Below are 19136 nucleotides of genomic sequence, written 5' to 3' on the forward strand. Positions count from 1 at the left end.
TTTACAAAACAAGTCTTGACACAGCTGTTTCTGAACCTACCTAAGGTATAGATGCAATTATTTTGGCGAACATTCTCCCTCATGAAAACGATACCGAAAGAAATCCCCCATATTGCAAGGACAAATTAATAACCAGTTTTCAAAGGCCCGATGTAGCAAAAACATTGTCACTATACATGACAGATATGTTGTCGTTCCCGTTTATATTTCTGTTTTAATGTAATCAAGGGAACCAAGGTTATAGCGGTAATCAAAAGAATGCAATCCAGGGACAAAGACCAGACATGGAAAACAAACATACACAACAAAGAACATAAAGTAACTAAAATCATACATACAAAATAACAAACAGTAAATGAGCAACTCGAACTCAACTAAAGACTGAGAGCATGGACCAGGTGCACCGGTAGGGTAAGCGTTCTCTGCTTTTTAAGAAACACCCGCCGAGTTGCTCATAAAGAGTCATGTCCGGGGTAGACAAACGAGGCAACGAAAACTATGATCCGTTTAATGCATCAGTTTTCATGGTGCTGATGGATACACCATAACATGCTCATTTGTCGTCATTATGACCATTAAGAGGTGTCCCTGTAAAAATCAAGCATATTCTGATATATGGTTGTCATATAGTAAATTTTATCTCGTTTATATTTGTGTTTTAATGTAATTCTTTATATCATATATATGTCAAATGATAAATCAATATTCAAAATGATGGCCAAGTCTGGATAATGATGAGGTAGGTTTAGAAATGGGAGTATCAAGACTTGTAGACTACACAGGTTGCACCATCTAAATCGTAGATAACGTTCGTCGATTTGCAACTTATTCACACTACCTTAAATACCTTCAAGTGCATGGCGTAATAAGGTCCCATTCCTTTTCGAAGGAATCGAGTTCTCTGACGTGATCTCTGCATGCGTCTGGAGTGTCATTTTCAAACGAATGCAGACTTGAAAAAGAGCATTGTCATCAAGATATTCGCTAAAGTTTAAAAGACTAAGATCATTGAGAAAGGCTGTAATAGAAGTTTGTTGTATTAGATCCATAAGTTTTGATGTCGCAGATATAACCATAATATTATGTTGTTTAAAGCTATTTTTGCACATGCAGTTTTAACTGTTATTCTGTATAGATTTGATTTCAAACATGTATTTTTATAAATAGTGAATCCTTTATGGATTGTTATGGTGTATGTATAACACAAAAAGAACCGATTTATTCTAAGTTTGTTTTCATTGGACGCGATATTTTATTAGCAAGTCGCTGGTGTTCTTTCTCTTTCTAAATATATAGAAGTCACTTACTCTACCGGTCCCTGTCCAAAGCTTCTAGACAATCTGCTTTACTTTTTGTTTTCTGTTATACTAGTTATTCTTATTTATTTCGAGTTTATTCTGTAGGTGTCCTATTTTCCCAACATTTTGTATAATTGCTATCCTTGGGTTTTATTATTCTTAATAACCGTTCGAATCCTTATGATTTGTTTTATGTTCTCTTGTTACAATGTAAATGACCTCTTATTTTTCTGAAACCTTTTTGAACCACAAATTTGAAAGGTTTCCTTCATCAGTAACCGACCAAATTATTTAGTAGTACTCAAGATAAGAATCATGCAAAATGTGATTCATGGCTGAAAAGGCTACACATATTCACGTTTTAATATTTTGTTTAAAATGTTATAGTAAACAGAAATTAACATGCGGCTTTGTATATGACATGTGCTCTTAGGAGAGAAAAAATTATATAAAATGTATAGTAATATTCAAAATTAAAGGAAATAATTCTGAAAATGACAGTAAAATACAATATAAACTGTCGGATGTTCCATGTTGATTATCTCTTAACAGCACACAGATTGAAACGAATAATTATAGTTTCATCATCTAGACTTTATAACAAACATAAACATATGTAGCCTGTTTTGAGGTGTATAACATTTTACAAATGTAGCATGATTCTTAAGAGGAATGCTACTTAAATTCAAAATTGGTTAAGACACATTTTAGTCAAGTTTTGTCTTACAAAACCCAAGATTTGTTCAATATTAATCGGATCAACCACAGACAATATGTAAAGCTCGTGGAAAATATAAAACAAAAACCATTTCCAATTTCCCACGGTTCCAATCCTAATTCCCGAAAATAATCCCCTACTCAACGATAGAATCCCCATCATATTTGTATTTAACAAATGATTACATTATCTACTTGAATTGGTTATTTTGAGAATTTTCAACATTAAAATACCACTCCATCTACAAATGCTTAAGTTATTAATGGTGTAGGAAAACTCTCCGAACAGGTGATGCCATTTCAGTCTACTTCTGTATCTTTGAGAAAATCATGTATTCTTCTCTCAGCCAAATCAAACACAATCAAGACAATACTTCAATACTTTGTGAAACTGTATAAACTGAACAATTGACCGTTATATGAATAAAGTAAAGGTTAAACACTCGCAAAGAAATATATGAATTCAAACACCTAGGTCTTTTCGTATTTTTTTTCAAACGTGGTGATATTTGTTATGATATACGTTTTTATTGTCCTTTTGTCATTGTCTGAAATATTAATGAGCTGAATTATCCGGAATTTCCTGGTTTTAATAAGCTGATAACGCGATTTTCGTAAACATCCGGGTGCCATGTTTTGATCATCCCTAACTTGGAAAAAGCTCAGATTCGATTTGTATTTAATCATCGAAACTAGCTCATGTGTCCTGGACTGGTTCTCAAACCAGTTTTCCAAAGTATACGAAAATAAAGCCGCCATTGTATTGTTTTTAAGTACCCGATTTTACATGAACAAAACGAAGATTGACGCCTTTTCTGTCTGTAAGTATACAAAAACCCAGTTAAGACACATGCATCGCCGCTCCATTTGGAAGCGTATTAATCTCTAAGCTAAACAAGACAAGTTTCATTCTAATGATATTTGCAATTAAATAACACAACCAGAACCGTAAAAAAGCCCAATTTTGATGCATTTTAAACAAACAATTCAAATTCGCACTAAACTAGCGGAAGTATAAGGTAATATATTCAGATGACCCAGTCTGATAAATTTTCATAGAAAACGACAAAAACTCGACAGCGGCGGCCAGAGGTCACTTTTCATTGATATGTCAGCAGATTGCTTGGTATAGGCCAATGACCCGCCAAAAGTTGTTAGCAGAATCAGACTTATATAATGAATTGTAATCTGTGAATACAAACCTTTACCATTTCTTTGTTCTGTGTTTTCTTTTTTTATTTACATCCGTAGTTGGAAAGGAAGTAATTTCTTCGGAAGTGGGTCTTGATACAGGAAGCGGACGATAGTTATCTCTTCTTTTGGTGGGTAATTTTGAACTACCACCCCTTTCGATCGGGTTTCTACAACATCAGAAGCATGAACCTCTTTGGAACTTGCAGAGTCGTAATGAATTTCATCAATAACACCCTTTCTGTCTCGAATTATAAGAACACCACATAAATCAGATGACATTTGATTAACTTCAACACTAAACCGTGAAAAGTTGTTGACAGCAATTTGATCAAACGTGAGCTTTGGGTATTTGATAGCTGCTGACCGGGAAAGTCGATAGAAAAACAGGTATTTTCGGAATTTAGAAACAGATCTCTACTCTTCTATTTTGAAATGTATTTAAAGCCATCACTTTGCTTTCTGCCTATTGTTTCCTTGATCCTTGATCTCTCAATGCTTGTAAGCAACATTGTCAAACTGTTCAACGAATTTGTCTGTACAAAAAAAAAATAATAAAATTTTGCATCGGTATTTAAACCCATAGCTTTCTTCCAATAATGTAACTATTATTGATAAAGATGTTGTTGAACAATGTCTACAAATGCCATACCAAAGATAAGAAAACATTAATTACAAATTTTTTGTAGCAATCTGGCAAAAAAGCTTGTACAAACTTACCGATCTAACAATGTATTCTTTGAGGCCTTTCTTCTCTTTATTGAAATAACCATTATGTGATTTCGTCATCACTTTATATGTTTGGAATTTATTCATTTGAATATAAGGAAATTGAAGTCTCTGACAAAATTATCTGCCCATGGCCCGTTGCAGTACTTTTCAATCAAAATACAACTTATTTTAGAAAATTAGAAGGCAGATATATATTCTTTAATACTTTATTCCGACGGTATAGCTAGCACAATGGTAGGAATTGAAAGCATGTTTTTAGAAATTTGTATCTTTTGAAACAACCAAACCATACCGAATAACCAGCAACGAAGAATATAAATCGAATGACTAACTGATATCAAAAACAAGTTTTGGTGATTATAGCTATGAGACAGTACTGCATTTGTTTTATAAACTGCAAATTGACATTCTGTTTATTAATATTACTGCACTCATATATGGAAACTTCGAAATTCTTAATCTATGGTACAGAATAGGGTTTTTGTATGAGGGATTGATATTTTAAATTATGGGAATTTACAGTATCTGCATTAAACTTTATTATTTAAATATTGCATCTAGTTGAAATCACAGTTTAGATGTTGGAAAGAAGTAATTAAATCAATTGAGATTTTCCATATGGGGAGTCGTAAAATAGTATATTGTTCAAATAAGAGCTGTACCACAAAACGAACATTGAAACAGTTTTTTACCCGCTGAACTCAGTAACATGAATTGAGGCTTTGCCTTTGCCAACTTAAGTTTCGAGTTGCATCGGCGTAAGATTTTTGTTTTCGTCGAGTTTCAAAACCACGTTTTTCCATTCTTTGTCTGAATCATCATCTCCATCATTTGGGTATTCCTTTACATAGTTGAATGGTAATTCTATCGTTACAGGCTTTTCGAACACTACGTGACTGGTGGTTAGGCAATACGTCAACCCTGATATGTGCCCGGATAAAATGCCTTCTTCTTCGTCGTCGTCGATTGTTGTCGGAAAATCTACAGAAATTATCTAATTGGTAAAAAGAGTGTTGATGTAAATTTGAAAAAAAAACCAAAAAAAAAAAAACAATGAATTTATTTTTCATTTTTTATTTTATTCGTTTTTTTCTTATTTTTGTAAATTTGCTTCTGCACAATAGTGTTTTCTACTTGTTTTGAGCTCAGATTGTCCTGTTTTTGTTCATGTTGAATTTTCAACACAATCAAACGATAATCATTTTGTTTTCATATGCAAGAGTTTGCCGTAACTACGTAGTCTTTTAGTATCGCGCTAGACTTTATACAATTAGATGTCTGGATCAGGGGTATATTGTTACAAGATTGATGCCATCACTACATAAGTGTTGTGGTCGTCAACATGAACTCGTGAATTGTTTGGATGTAGTCATTTGCACCATGAAAACTGCTTTACTCAATGTGTCATAGTTTTCCTTTCTTCTTTCTTCTACCCCGGACTTACTCATACGCTACTATAATATATACTATATTGTACGTTCTGATTTCAGCGGAAAAAATGAAATACCTCAAACTCGATTTCCTGGTATTTTGATACAGTATCGGCTGGGAAATTGAGGACAACTCCTTTCTCCAACTGAGACACAAAACTGTTTCCCTTAGGATATATAATGTGCTTCTCTGACTTTGTTCCGCACAACATGCACAACGCTGTTAATGGTTGAACATCAGAGGTAGCCTTACCTTTCTATAAAGAGAAATATAGTAATAAACAAAACAAAATGCAAAGATGACATACTTGTAAATATTCGAAATTGACAAAATTAGATTATTGCAAGAGAAGATTCACGATTAAACATTAACCATCACTTTTTTTATCTTTTTTTCAATTTAATAATTTGACCTTGAACTTGATGCCACAAAGCAGTGAATCATGAAATCAAAATTAACATAAAGCAAAAAAAAATACTTAATGATTTCTACAGAAACAAAATGGATATCTCACTGAACATGGCCATCTTTGCACTAAGATGTATAAAGCTAATCTTACATGATTCATATACATTCATTAACTAATGCCTGTATGAAAGTAAATACATACTGAAGTGTCTATTTCTATTATTACCAGTTACAGCAAATTTAGCGTATTATTTTAATACGAAAGGCATTTCCATATTTCGTAAAGAATGTTTTGCAGTTGTCAAATATCACGATTTGCTTTAAAAAACATGTATATGGGTTTTTAATCATGACGTCAATATTTCTTTTTGTCTGTAAAGACGGTCTGTCGGGGATTAGTATGATATCTCTGAGCTTCACATTGCTTTTATTCCTGATCTATTATGTGTGTATAATACATAATGTATTTTTTTTTCTTCGTGTGTAATCTGTTTATAATATCTGTTTGTTGTTTGTTCAGCTTCTTCTTCTTCTCGCTTTACGTTGGATTTTCAAATTATGTCACATAAAACATTAACTGATATGATATCAAGTTTATTAAAAGTGTACAACTCAGAAGGAAAGACCACCTTAGCCTCTTATGATAAATTATACCTATGTTTACAAAAATAAATAAATAAATGCAATTTTGTAAATTGCATAAGGAAATAAATGTAGATAGCCATTTTGCAGAATTCTGCTATCTAAAGGAAGATCGTAAGCTAATAGTATTGATTTTTTTATCGATAACATCTGATTAGCTCGTAACGTCACTAAGTTTGTTTGGTACTGATACTATTACTGCACTGTATGATTTGTAAACAATGAAGAAGTATTTCTACGATCCTGTTTTTCTGATCACCATAAGATGCTGTCTTGTCAAACTTACGACTGCACAAATGATACAGAGATATAAACAAAAGTTTTTGTTTGACCGGCACCACGAGCACTAATCGGATTTTCTTTAGACATACTAGCTTTTTAGCTGCAAATTCCACACTTCGTCCATGTTGTCTGACATTTGCTTACATTGTGCCTTAATTTCGTCTTCTGTATATTCGGTTTGAAATTATGACGAGAAAACTATTAAATTTGTGTTTTCCTCTGACATCGTAATCAATTCCCTATTTACTTTCACGTAACAAACCAACTTCATTAGGTCACAAGATCATTGTGGAAACCACGGGCATGGGAAATTCAAAGTATTATAAAAAGCGATTAATTAGTTAGGAAAACGAAATTACTATTTTCAAATTTAGCTTTCATGAACATTTCTTCATTGGTTTTTGCTGATGTGTATTTAATTTTCACACAAGTGATTCTACCTAACATTCATAGTAATTTATATATAGTGCCAAACATTTCAAACTCGATGAAAGTTTAAACTAATCTGCAGAACATATTTTGCGGTGATTAACTCCTTCTTACCATGGAAACAGCATCAGGCCTAAAGGGGGCAGACAAAAGCAATTTTTGATAACTTTTGCATTGGACATTGGCTTCAAGTATTTCATATTCAATGTTCAAAGAAAATTACAAAATCCACAAAATATAGCATTTGAACGAATGTTTAGACTAATTGGCAACATATATATGCCTCAAGAGTTTTTCTTCTTTCTCGATTAGCACCACAAAATGGTTGTTTCGAAAGTATTAGGACGTTCAGGAAAGTATTAACTAATCAGTACTTACATCAAAAACTGCTTCAGCATCCTTCCATTTGCCGTTTTCCTGATACTGCACTCCATGCTTACAAAACGCCATGGCCAAAATTCCATTCAATTGATATATCGCCTTCGTTCAGGGTTTTACCATGAATAGACATTATCGAGAAAACATCAGATGCTACGTTGTGGTCTTTCAGTATATGTCTCTTTGCAAGGACTTCTCTTTTCTCTGGTGAAAACGGTTCTGCTTTTAAGGCAGCATTTTCGGAAAAAGAACCCATAAAATAAATACCATTTCCAGCATAAATCCTGAGATGGAGAGTAATTGTTTATCTGAAAAAGAAACTGTCATTATATCAAAAGGTAAAACATAATATCTATAAACGGTTGTTATTGTATTGCACGACCAAGAACGCATGAACTGACAATGAAAATACACGAAACGAAATGCACTACAAATGCAGGCAAAACACCTTGATAATATCCGATGACAAGAACGGGTCAGCATGGCTTGCACCTTTCGAGACACACATCGCTCCTCGCGATAAAAAAAAATATTGATATCATCATATTATTACCAACAGCTAAACGTTGGTTTCAACTAGATTGAATAGCTAATATATACTGTAAAGATCGCCTTCATCATTCCTCCTATTACAAATACAAATCCCTCATACAAAATACCTAATCTCCTTTCCCTATATACTTTAAATTAAGAATTTTAAAGTTTCCAAATACAAGTACAGTGTCAATAGTAAACAAAATGCACAAATGAATTTTGCAAAATAAATTGCAGTATCAAATGTATAGTCAGCACAACATATTTAGGATATTAGTTTGAAGTTTATTATTGATACAAAAAATGTATTTATATGGTTTCCTTGCTGATTGACTGTTTCAATAGATACACATTTTTAAAGATATGCTTGAATTGTTTTTTTTTTTTTTTTTTTGTTCAACGTACAATTCCCATCAATAGTTTTCAAAATTTGAAAATGAACAGAAAAGATGATTTTAATTTACACATGCTATCTTTAAAATAACATGATTATTGCAGAAAAATATTATTCATCGCCAAACAAAACTTCTTCCAATTCGATAGTTGCATTATATTCACTATTTAGCATTACCAGAAAACATGTAATTAAATAGTCTCTGGTATGAAATTTGTATATTTTGCTAGTAACACCATCAGAATAAAGTATCGGAGTCTACATCTGCTTTCTGATTTTTTATAAAAAGGATTAGTATTTTGATTGAAATGCACAGCAAACAAACATCTCAGGTGCATATAATTTTGCCAGAGACTTATAGAATTAAAATGAATAAATTCAAAACAAATAGAGTGATGAGAATATCACCCAAAGGTTATTTCAAATAAAGAGAAAAAGATCTCAAAGAGTGCATTGTCAAATTGGTGTTTATTTACAATTTCTGGGAACAAGTTATAATATTTAAAATAGAAGCTTAAAGGCAATGGGACTTTGTTCAATTTATAATACAATGCTAATGGCGTCATTAAGATGTTGAATTATTTCCGGCATTACAGCAACTGTTTAATAGAAAAATCTGTTATATTACATATACACAGTTAAATGAACAAACGGATGGTGAATTGATTTCAAAGTAGTTTTGAAACATATTTCATCTGCTGCTTGAATTCATCTGATAGCTGGAAGACAACTATCAAATCTTCCAGACATTTATAAAGCTGTCATTGTAATGATTATTAAAAAAAAACCAACTAAATACCGTTAATCATGGTATATTGATCATTTCTAGCATTTCATTAATATGCTTTGACCTATTGAAATAGAAAAATCAATGAACATGCTTGATAGATTGATTTATTAACTTAATAGATGATAAAACATTCTCAGAGGACTTCCGCTATCTTAAGTTGAGTGTAGTCGAGGTGCTTGGTGTTTCTTCAGTTATTTTGTTCTAGATAAATGTTCCACTGTTATCATGTGTTACACATTTTTACACTACTTTTATTCTGGGTTACGAACATCTACGTATACAAAAGACCTTTCAAATTGTCCTTGAAATACAGACTAAATGAACATCTTTGAAATTGTATTGACTTGTTTGTTCAATGCATTTTGTATTGCAGGACCATTCGGCCAAGGTCACCCTTGCGAGATGTCGTTTTCTGGTTAGTAAATAAATTAAATAGTACAACAAATTCTATTGAAATAAAATGAAATGCATATCATTGCACAAAATAGTACAACATATGGGAAATAATTAAAAATCATCAGCGAAAGAGTTATTAAACTCCTAAAACTGACTTTACCAGCAACGGATTCTACAGATGCAGTAGTTTAGACACAAGAGCATGTTTTGCATTTTTATCATGCTTTACTGAATTATTTATTACGACATTCATGACCTGTGAGAACCAGCATGTAAATCATTATACGTTTTAATGCCGTTATTGTCAATATCAAATACAATCGTTGATGTAATTGAATGTATCAACGGGATTTCAATATCAACGGTGAGCATTGAGCAGTGTGAATGTATATAAATGTTCATTTCTATGTTTTCAGTGCCAAATCATCCAAACTACAATCTACTTATCGAGGTTAAGCTATCTGCTAAAGTTTTATACCCTGATTATATACTTAATGCTTTAAAAAAAAGAAAAAACAATACGACTAAAAAACAGTGACACGTACTGATAAATACAATCCTCTTTCCACTTCACAAAAAAAATCATTGAAATTGCTTTTACACGTTATTTCAATTAAACTTCGTCCACAATGTGTTCATATCTTCTTTCGCAACATTTTATTATCAGGGAAGCCTTTCTAATTCGGTTTTGTTGAGGTTAATTATGGAAACTATCTAAAAAAATCTCGATCTGACGGAGATAGATGGGTGATTGTCGAATATCCTATGACAAAAATATTTATGCACTTCAGTCCGCATGCTGAACTACCTTATGTTGTGCTATATGTAGCTGACACAAACAAAAGCATACTTGTTTTCTGACTTCCGAGCAGTGATTACCAATTTTAGAGTCTTTGGTATGACTCAAACCTGCGATCCACCGCACTGGAAGTGAGCACGCTACGTTGATACCACTTAGAGAAATACAGTTTTGTTGAGACATCGATACCAAAACTCTCAGCTGGATGTAGTTATGTAGATACATACAAGTCCATGGGTTTAGGGATCTACCGTACTCACCCCCACTCATCAACTTCACGGTAATTTTCAGGTACCTTTATACCTTCCATTACCGACTCAATTTGTTGCCAAAGAATGATCTCGGATTCTGCTTCAGTATAAACCTACATTGTCTACATTTCCCTTGGACAGTATATGTTTGGAAATTAAATGCATATAGATATCATTATATAGCCCAGTGTTCTAGCTTACAATACTACCAAGGAAATTGCAATAACAACCAGGGGTTTCAGGCAAAATGAAAAATATAAAATCCTATCCCACCAAAAACAAAAGTGCGGTAATACAGAAATGTAGAAAATTAGATTGTACATCGAATGATACCAAATTTCAGTTGAGCAAAAAGCTAAAAAGTGCAATTTGTTGAAAATGTATGGTAATTTAGGTAAACAAATTGAAAACCCCATTTTTTGAGTATTTGAAAATTAAGAAAACATAAAGAGTGCACGGGGTTATCTAAGCCCACGTACTTAGATAATTTAATAGATCGCATACCCAGCATTTTAAGGGATATTTTGTGGAACATTTTCGGTAAATATACATATGCATAGGTGTCATATTGAGTTTTATATAACAAAATATTACAGCAAGTCATTTGTGTCAGTGAAATCATACCTTACGTCATTCACATTTTACAAGTTATAAACATTTTGTCATTTATGATTCATTTGAAATATTTGGCCGTTTGATACTTTAAAAAATCTTGGTGAACTGCAATCTTAAAAAGCTGGTGTTTATTTAATGATATTTATTGCAGTTAATTATTACGATGCTCAGTATTTTTGTTGACTTGATATATTATAACAGTTGTGTTAAGATTGACATCAGTGTTTTTAAGGAATGTTTATTATTTTTTGTTGTGAAAAAAAAATTTGTGATCAAAATCAATATATTGGTTTCCCTATTGTTTATATATATATATAAAAACAAACACTAAAATTAAAAAGAAAATCAGATTCAATTAAAGTTTTTAATCTGCACTTAGCCTTATTCTTCCCTTAACACATTTTTGCGACACATACATAGCAAACAAACGTGTCTTGAAATTTGAACAAAATGTCTTTAGACTTGTCAACAACAACAATAATAACAACACTTGATCTGCAAGCTTAAACAACATGGATTGGGTCAAAGAACTTTGATATTTGAAATTGGATGTTTCCCTTTTTTTTTTGTCGAAAAACAAATTAAACATTATACATTTGTAAGAATTATTATTATTTTATTTATTCCTTTAATAAAATAAAACAATGAAATGTAGTTCAATTACATATAGAAAAAAAACCAACAAATTATAGTGTTCTGAAATCTTGAAAACCAAGCCAAATGTCTAAATACATGATCTTAAAATTCTGAATGAAAAGACAAACACAAAAAAACACCAAATAATACCAAAACTTGATATCATGAAGGGTAACCAATCTCTCTGAACCGTACCTTAAAATTTGTTAAGACAGTCTGTAAATAAACCAAATCCACCTGCTAAACCAAACAAAAGGTAGAACAAGCATTGTTATATAAAATATGTAGCATTATATTCACTATTGCCTTCAAAACTCTTATATTCGGTGGGAAGTTCTACTAGTATAAACTAAATAGTTACCTGTTATTTGGCTATGATATTTTAACACCGAGGTCAATATTTCAGGGGGGGGGACCAAATATTGTATGACACTTGTATTACCTGAAGGCAGCTTTTTTGTTATAACTCTACTTCAAATATTCTATTTAAAAAAGTCGTGGTTTTGTTAAACTCTCATGGAAAAAAAGCTCTAAGATGCCAAAACAAAACATTTTTTTAAGGGAGTGTATTCACGTTAAGCTATTATATGAATGCACTTAATTTAGAAATATTGAGTCAGTGAAAATTAAAATGACAATAACGGATTTTCATCTCATTTAAAAAATCGTTTTAAACTTACAAAAGAACATTTCTTAAACAAAATCTCTATAATATACATTAAAAAGAATCGTAGTTGCTTTCGATTGTCAACATAATATTCATTTCAAAACTTAGACGTACTCCTTTGATCTTTGTCTGAATTGCATCCATTGTAATAACATAAAAACGAACATGACCATGCATATGTATACATGATAAATGTTTGTATTGAAATCGAAATTAGACACTACAGTATTAGGATGGAACTGAATTACTTCTCAGTGTGATGGATTGTCTACTACTTACAGTTAGTGTGTGTCGTTAAATCGCACTGATCTGCTGTTTGTACCTATCAGTTTCTTGTTTTTTTTTAATTTCCTTTTATATAAGCAATTGGTTGGTACTGTCTACTTGCTTCCTTTTTAATGGTGAGTTTTTTTTTATATTTAACCCGTTGTTCCCTCTTATGATTTCATTTACATGTATTAGTTACAAATGTATTACAAAAAGGCTGCCTTTTGAGTTTCCAGTCGTTTAGATTCACAAACTTCCTTTTGGTAAACAGTAACCCAGTATTGAGACTTGTTTGACCTGAGTTATTTCACAGGATATCCGAAGCCTAACGTATCACAAAATTCAAACCTCTAACACCAAGGCTTCGATATCGTTATGTTTCACATGGTTTAAATTGCTCTGTTTTTGAATCGACATGTGTTTTTATGAGTACATATCTTGTATGATATAAACTTCCCACTTATACCATATATCATCCCCATTGTCCCCATGCTCATTCCCCATAAACAAATCCCCTATCCCCCACCCAATCCCATTGCATATTTTTTTTATCAGATATTTAAATTTTCAAATTAAATTCTATATTTTTAAATTCTTCAACTTTTCAGCTGTTATTAGTATTTGAATTTTACATATTTTTAGGTAAATAAATACCATGAGATTAGTTCCCTCATCCTCTAAATTCAAAATCCCTACCCTGAATACACCTTTCCCATTCCTAATTCCCGATCCCCCACATGGGAAGCTTTCCCCATACAAGTACGTATTTCTTGTACATTTAAATATCTAGATCATGCTATTTAAGAAAATGTTACGTTGTATTTGTTGCTTCCCAGTCACTAACATTTATACAAGTTTAGAATAGTTGTCACGTCTACTATGTTCGTTGACAGGAATTCCCCGGAATCCTGTTAACGTCTAATTCCGAAATAATAACGTTAAATAACAATTTCACATAACGAATGATTGGATAAGTCTTTAAAGGCAATTGTTGTTTTGTTCTTGTATGTTACAAAAGTTGCATTAGATCTATTTATACTGTCAAAAATGAGCTTACCAAATGTTTTTAAATAGTTTGGTCGCTGAATTATGCAAAGCAAGAAGTGACATACTAGTTGCCTACATTGGCAAATATGTAATTTATGGAAAAAATGTATACATTTTAATAATTAGTATAAAAATACAAATAACGTTTGTATTGCAAATATTTAGAATATAACTGGTATATCTGTACCGTAGTCGTTCAAGATTCAATGTTAGACGAGAATTCAAGATCTAGAAGTACTCAAAATAATAATATAAAAAAGGGTGCCGATAATAAAGTAAAGGGAAAGCATTTAAAAATTGTGAACACATATAGTGTGACGTGACAACGGACCAATTCGATGCATAAATTGTTTCATAGGAAGAAAAAACTATAATTCAAATTCTTATATATACCTCCCAACTGACTGATTGCATTTGTAATATATTTTGTATCTTTTTATCCTGTCCTTAAGCATATTTGCGTAAGAAAAGTACGGCAGGATATGTAAAAATTCCTTGACAGATGAATAATGTACGTTAAGAGCTCAATTCATATGTTTATAAAATGTTCTTCTAATATATACATGTGTATAGCGGAAACTGAGATTAGAGTATCTAGCTAAACGATATTCTTCCATTCAGATCAACAATAAAGTCAGTCTCATAAATCTAGCAGTGAATGGATAAGTCAGCAAGTAGAGGATTATAATTGGTTTGCATTGGAATGCCGACCGTTTGTTATTTCAAATGCTCACAGATGTAAAAACTAAACAATCGGACTACACCACTTGTAATGCAAATCAATAATTAAAAGCTGTATGCTAAACCCGTAAAGATTAAGCTCGGATAGTAATTATATAACACATTTTATATATTTTAAAACCTCTTTGTCCAAGCTGATATGTACTAATAAAAGAAGATATGTAAAGTATAAAGCACTACCGTATTTATACCCTCATCTATTAAGCGGGAAGAATATGGCGAACGTGGTCAATTGTCCGCTTTTTTAGAATAAATAGCTTAAGTGCATGCGTGTTTAAATTTTTGATATAGAATAAGATATCGTTTCAGTGTTTAATTGCCTTAAGTTTGTTGAACATTCACTTAAAATAATAACAATAATAGAGTGTGGTAAGACTTCCTTTTCTACCAATTCTAGGATGACTTCCGCTTGCCCAGTTCCGGTTTCTAGAATTCTCGTCGTCCATCTGAACCCATTCTAACTGGACGTTCATGCCCTTTACCTTCTGACATCCTGCTTTAAATTCATGTAGATAAAAGGGCGTTTTTGTTGGGAGCTGGATTTCGATATTATGAGATCCATCGGCTCTAAGAATAATGTTACAATAATTATTAATTTGAAAATGTTCGGGTAGTCAATTCTAGATCGCTTTATGAATGTAAGGTGTTACAACGATAATAAGCAGAGTATTTGTTTTTATCGCAAATAAGCAAAATCAAAACTAATGAGAAATTTACAATTTAACGTATTCAAAAAGAAAAATAACGTCTTAATTGCTGTTGCGCCAAAGAAAAAAATCATTTTTATTTGGTATTTGAGAAAAAAAACTATTGTTGTTTTGTTGTGTTACTTTGTTTATTATTATTTTTTTTAGAAAACAACCCTGAATCATTGCCAAAAGTTTTTATTTACCTGCAGCAATAGTTAATGAGGGTATTTTTACCGTATGACCCACTTGGCAAAACACCATCTTGTGCGTTTTTATTTCTACTGTCCTCATCATCCCAACGGATACTACCAGTCTTAAATCCTGTTTTAAGAGAAATATATTCTTTGGCAAATGAATGCCTAATGCAAGTGATATGATATCAAAACCACTGCTATTCAAGTTAAAGAAACTTTCACGAGCAATATCCAGGATTTGGTCTGACCGTGTGTAAATATAGCTTTTACATAAGATATGTTTATGAATTGGACAATGAAATATGGGGAATGGCACAAAGGGAAATAGTGAAATTTGGAAATTCATCCATCAGAAAGTCAGTACTTGTGGTTTTATAGTACTGAATGTCTAATCGAAGGTTCGTTGTTTAAAATATATGTTACTAATTTTCAAGTTTCAAGAGATTAAATATTAAGACAAACGCGTCCATACTTATGCTAGTGTATCATCTGTTCGATTTTCTCAATGAACATTTTAACTGTATATAATTACAAAAAAAACTTAATATTTCTATTTTGCAAAACATGAGGAAAAATCATATTTCGTGCGCACATTGCGTCGAAACCTCAAAATTAAGATAACTATATCATTTCACTATTTTCCAAATTTCAACCAAATCGGAATTTCAAACGTTTGGTGATAAACAATTTCCCCATGGCAACGAGCATTATATCGTTCAATTTTGGTTCTCAGAATCTTGTTAAGCATGCCAACACTATAATGATACACAATTTTCTTGCCACCTAGATTGTAAAATTGCTGTTTTATTAATTTTGAAAAGCTTACCTTCAGATGGTAAGGGATATGTGTGCAAAGTTTCTTAAGAATAGCCTTGTGATATCTTACCGCGTAACGTTTCCTGCTGAAAAATGCATTGATAGGAATACAAAAGATAAATACAAAATATTAGTAAAGAAACAAAACAAAACAAAACAAAACAAAATAAAACAAATGTAGCGAAATCAGCAAGTTTCAAACCATTTCGTAGTAATTAATTATTATGATTGAACAATAGCTCACAGAGTTTGAAATATTGAACTTATTTCTCAAATTGCATTGGTTTTCCATACATTTTAGATGTATCACTCCAAAAACGGTTAGTCCACAAATGCGTAAGTATGCGAACCTCTTGGGCAAGATAACCCTTGTTTCAATATACAGTAGTTTCCCTTTGGCCAATATGCTGTGCCTTCTACAACATGCTCGTCTTTAGTACAATAATGAAGGATTGTGTTTCGTCCGAAATGACCTAGATTATAAAAAGAAACAAGGTGATAGCAACACATATTTAAGTTCCAAACATAAAATACATTTCATAATTGGATTGAGTATGGTGTAAAAATGACAAAATGAGACACACATTCGGCTAATCATCTGGCTCATTACAGATTGAAACAAGGCAGAAAGATAATTCCGTTATTCCTAGAACCGATAATACGTTTAACACAAAAACACAACCTTGTTGTGTTTTTTGATAAGAAACTATAAAATTTTGATTGAATCATGATTAAATTTTACGGTCTTCCGAAATGCTTGTCGCCTCACCTTATGTTTGTTTTAAATAGGTTTTATACCTTTAAGATTTAACCGAGATGAGTGGCTATTTTCTGGATGACTGTCCTCATTATCTTGTTTTCTCCAACCACTTTTCCAATGCAATGGGCAACCAGTATTGGGTTTTGGAAGGGTGTAAGTTCCTTTAGGCCATTGTACTGTAAATATTCAGTAAAAGTTCTCAACAATATGATCCTTTATCTGCTTGAACATGAAGTAAATTTGAAATAAGGCCGATAAAAGATACAAATGTTTATATATGTTAATAATTGCACTTTTAATGATAAATTGACTGTTGCACGTTTTAATATGTATGTTTTTTAAAGACTATTGTCGAATGTGGAATAAGACAATGAATTGACAATTTAAATTCAAATTGCCCTTTTTTCTTTGGTTTTTGGTCAATTAAAAATTGGCAGAAGTAAAAGACCTCAGCTATAAAATAATAAAAGGTCTCTGGTATATTGAAAATTACCCGAGTAAGCAGGTGATACTATTATCAGCACAATAAGCGAAAGTGGCACCATCTCGCAGTACTAATAGAAGGAATCTGAAATATCGAAATTGATGAACAAAACACACAAATTGTAACAAAATTAAAACTTTCAGAAACTGATTTGAGTTAAAACATTGTTTTTTGTTAAATATTGATTAGTTATTTTGTGAAACTGAAGATGTCACTAAATAAATGTTCAATCGATAATTAGCTCTGCACAAATAATGAAAAACAAAATAAATCAAAACAAAACATTGTTACGTACATGCTTTCCATACTAATCTTAATATTTTCGTATTCATTTTTTTTCAATCACGTGTCCATTAATGCATATGGCAATATTCTCGAATACATGTATATTATAAAATGCAATAGATGATACTGTTTTCTTCAGAGCTACAAAAATATAATAAGACATACACCGTTTTGCCTTATGACAATAAACACGTTCATTTATTTAGATACCCGGATTATAACGTTTTAAATATGAATCCTGCATAAAGCAGCAAAAAGTTCTGCTATACCGATTCAAATGACTTTTGAACCTTGATACCAGGCAATGTAATTTTTAACTCTTATTTTACTTTCTCTTTTAAAATTCACATCTAACTGATTTGAAGTAAATAATTGAGATTACAAATATATTTGATAAGGTTCATTGCTTGAAGAAATTTGTTCATTGAAAATCATACAAGGGAATAATATTATGCCAGAAAAATCATTAAATCATACCTCGAAGACAAAGCAAGTTACTCACAAACTGATTCATAAACTGCAATGCAAATGTCACCTGATTGACGTTTATACACAAATGATATACAGGATGTTTATGAAATAGATAGCATTAAAATTAACTGAACGCCTTTTCCTGCATTTATTTCGCAATATCATTACGCACTTCACTGAAATACTAGAGAACGGACAGGTCACCACCGACATAGTTGATTTCAGATTTTTTCCGTCAGTAATGAAAATCTCGGGCTGATTACAAGGGTTACATTAAAAAGAGGGCAATCTATTAATTTGTTTATCACATATTTTTAAACCAGTTATGGACTTTTTACCAAATCTTTCCTTTAAAAAAAACAAAGAATGGATAAAGTGCGTAATCCCCTATTTCAACTGTCAACGTTTTATCAGATTGACTTTGTCGATTAATAGGGAAGTAAGATAAATATTATGTATTACCATAATAAAATATTATTGTCATATGTAAGATAACATACATTACACGATGCCTTAAATCGTATGCGAAACGAATTTTTTTTTAATGAAAAACGTAATAATATAACGAGAATGGAAATTGTAAATATGTCAACGAAACAGCAACACCACCGGGATAGAAAATGGCAACTCAAGGATACCCAGGTTACCAATAAACGGCAAGCTAATTCTTAAATCAAAGGGTAGGCTGCAGCTGGGCTTAAAAATATTATTCACAGGTACAGGAAAATAGTTTCCCCGTTTTACAACAGCAACCTAAAAGTAAACTGGAAGTGACAAAAAAGAATGATACAT

At 31.8% G+C, this 19136-nt stretch overlaps 3 protein-coding genes across 4 annotated transcripts in view; all 3 read right to left on the reverse strand.

Annotated features, from left to right (window-relative positions):
* The window catches only part of LOC148600047 (uncharacterized), a 66319-nt gene extending 62831 nt beyond the window's left edge, over window positions 1-3488 (reverse strand). Inside the window, exon 1 of the mRNA XM_088558112.1 lies at window positions 3357-3488. Within this exon, the coding sequence (XP_088414238.1) occupies window positions 3357-3488 (132 nt within the window). The remainder of the gene's footprint in view (window positions 1-3356) is intronic.
* Window positions 3489-4532: 1044 nt separating this feature from the next.
* On the reverse strand, window positions 4533-8723 carry LOC148600049 (uncharacterized). Its single transcript, XM_088559163.1, has 3 exons — window positions 7509-8723; window positions 5446-5625; window positions 4533-4919 (listed from the first exon to the last, which is right to left on the reverse strand). The coding sequence occupies exons 1-3, from the start codon at window positions 7578-7580 to the stop codon at window positions 4854-4856; spliced, it is 318 nt and encodes a 105-aa protein (XP_088415289.1). The 5' UTR covers window positions 7581-8723; the 3' UTR covers window positions 4533-4853.
* A 6220-nt stretch (window positions 8724-14943) lies between these two features.
* LOC148600050 (uncharacterized) lies at window positions 14944-18483 on the reverse strand. Of its 2 annotated transcripts, none has more exons than XM_088559442.1 (6): window positions 18351-18483; window positions 17598-17672; window positions 17143-17280; window positions 16695-16817; window positions 15538-15655; window positions 14944-15212 (listed from the first exon to the last, which is right to left on the reverse strand). In XM_088559442.1, exons 2-6 carry the CDS (start codon window positions 17647-17649, stop codon window positions 14984-14986), a joined length of 660 nt encoding a protein of 219 aa, XP_088415568.1. In that variant the 5' UTR covers window positions 17650-17672; window positions 18351-18483; the 3' UTR covers window positions 14944-14983. The 2 variants fall into 2 exon arrangements, with proteins under 2 accessions (XP_088415568.1, XP_088415569.1); XM_088559443.1 differs by having other exon boundaries at window positions 18376-18438.
* Window positions 18484-19136: the final 653 nt, after the last annotated feature.

This window comes from Perna viridis, chromosome 13 (assembly GCF_037379345.1).
Source record: "Perna viridis isolate PV_CMFRI_1.1 ecotype Kerala chromosome 13, ASM3737934v1, whole genome shotgun sequence".
NCBI classification, from domain to species: Eukaryota; Metazoa; Mollusca; class Bivalvia; order Mytilida; family Mytilidae; genus Perna; species Perna viridis.

Bases quoted from the DNA above. Each gene is read 5' to 3' on its own strand.
- LOC148600049 (XM_088559163.1), bottom strand. From the start codon at position 7,580: ATGGCGTTTTGTAAGCATGGAGTGCAGTATCAGGAAAACGGCAAATGG. The intron at 5,626-7,508 runs GTAAGTACTGAT...TTCTCTTTATAG, and splicing joins ATGCTGAAGCAGTTTTTGAT to AAAGGTAAGGCTACCTCTGA. The intron at 4,920-5,445 runs GTATTTCATTTT...TAATTTCTGTAG, and splicing joins ACCAGGAAATCGAGTTTGAG to ATTTTCCGACAACAATCGAC.
- LOC148600050 (XM_088559442.1), bottom strand. From the start codon at position 17,649: ATGGTGCCACTTTCGCTTATTGTGCTGATAATAGTATCACCTGCTTAC. The intron at 16,818-17,142 runs GTATAAAACCTA...TTTATAATCTAG, and splicing joins ATCTCGGTTAAATCTTAAAG to GTCATTTCGGACGAAACACA. The intron at 15,656-16,694 runs GTTCGCATACTT...CTCTTAAAACAG, and splicing joins AGGGTTATCTTGCCCAAGAG to GATTTAAGACTGGTAGTATC.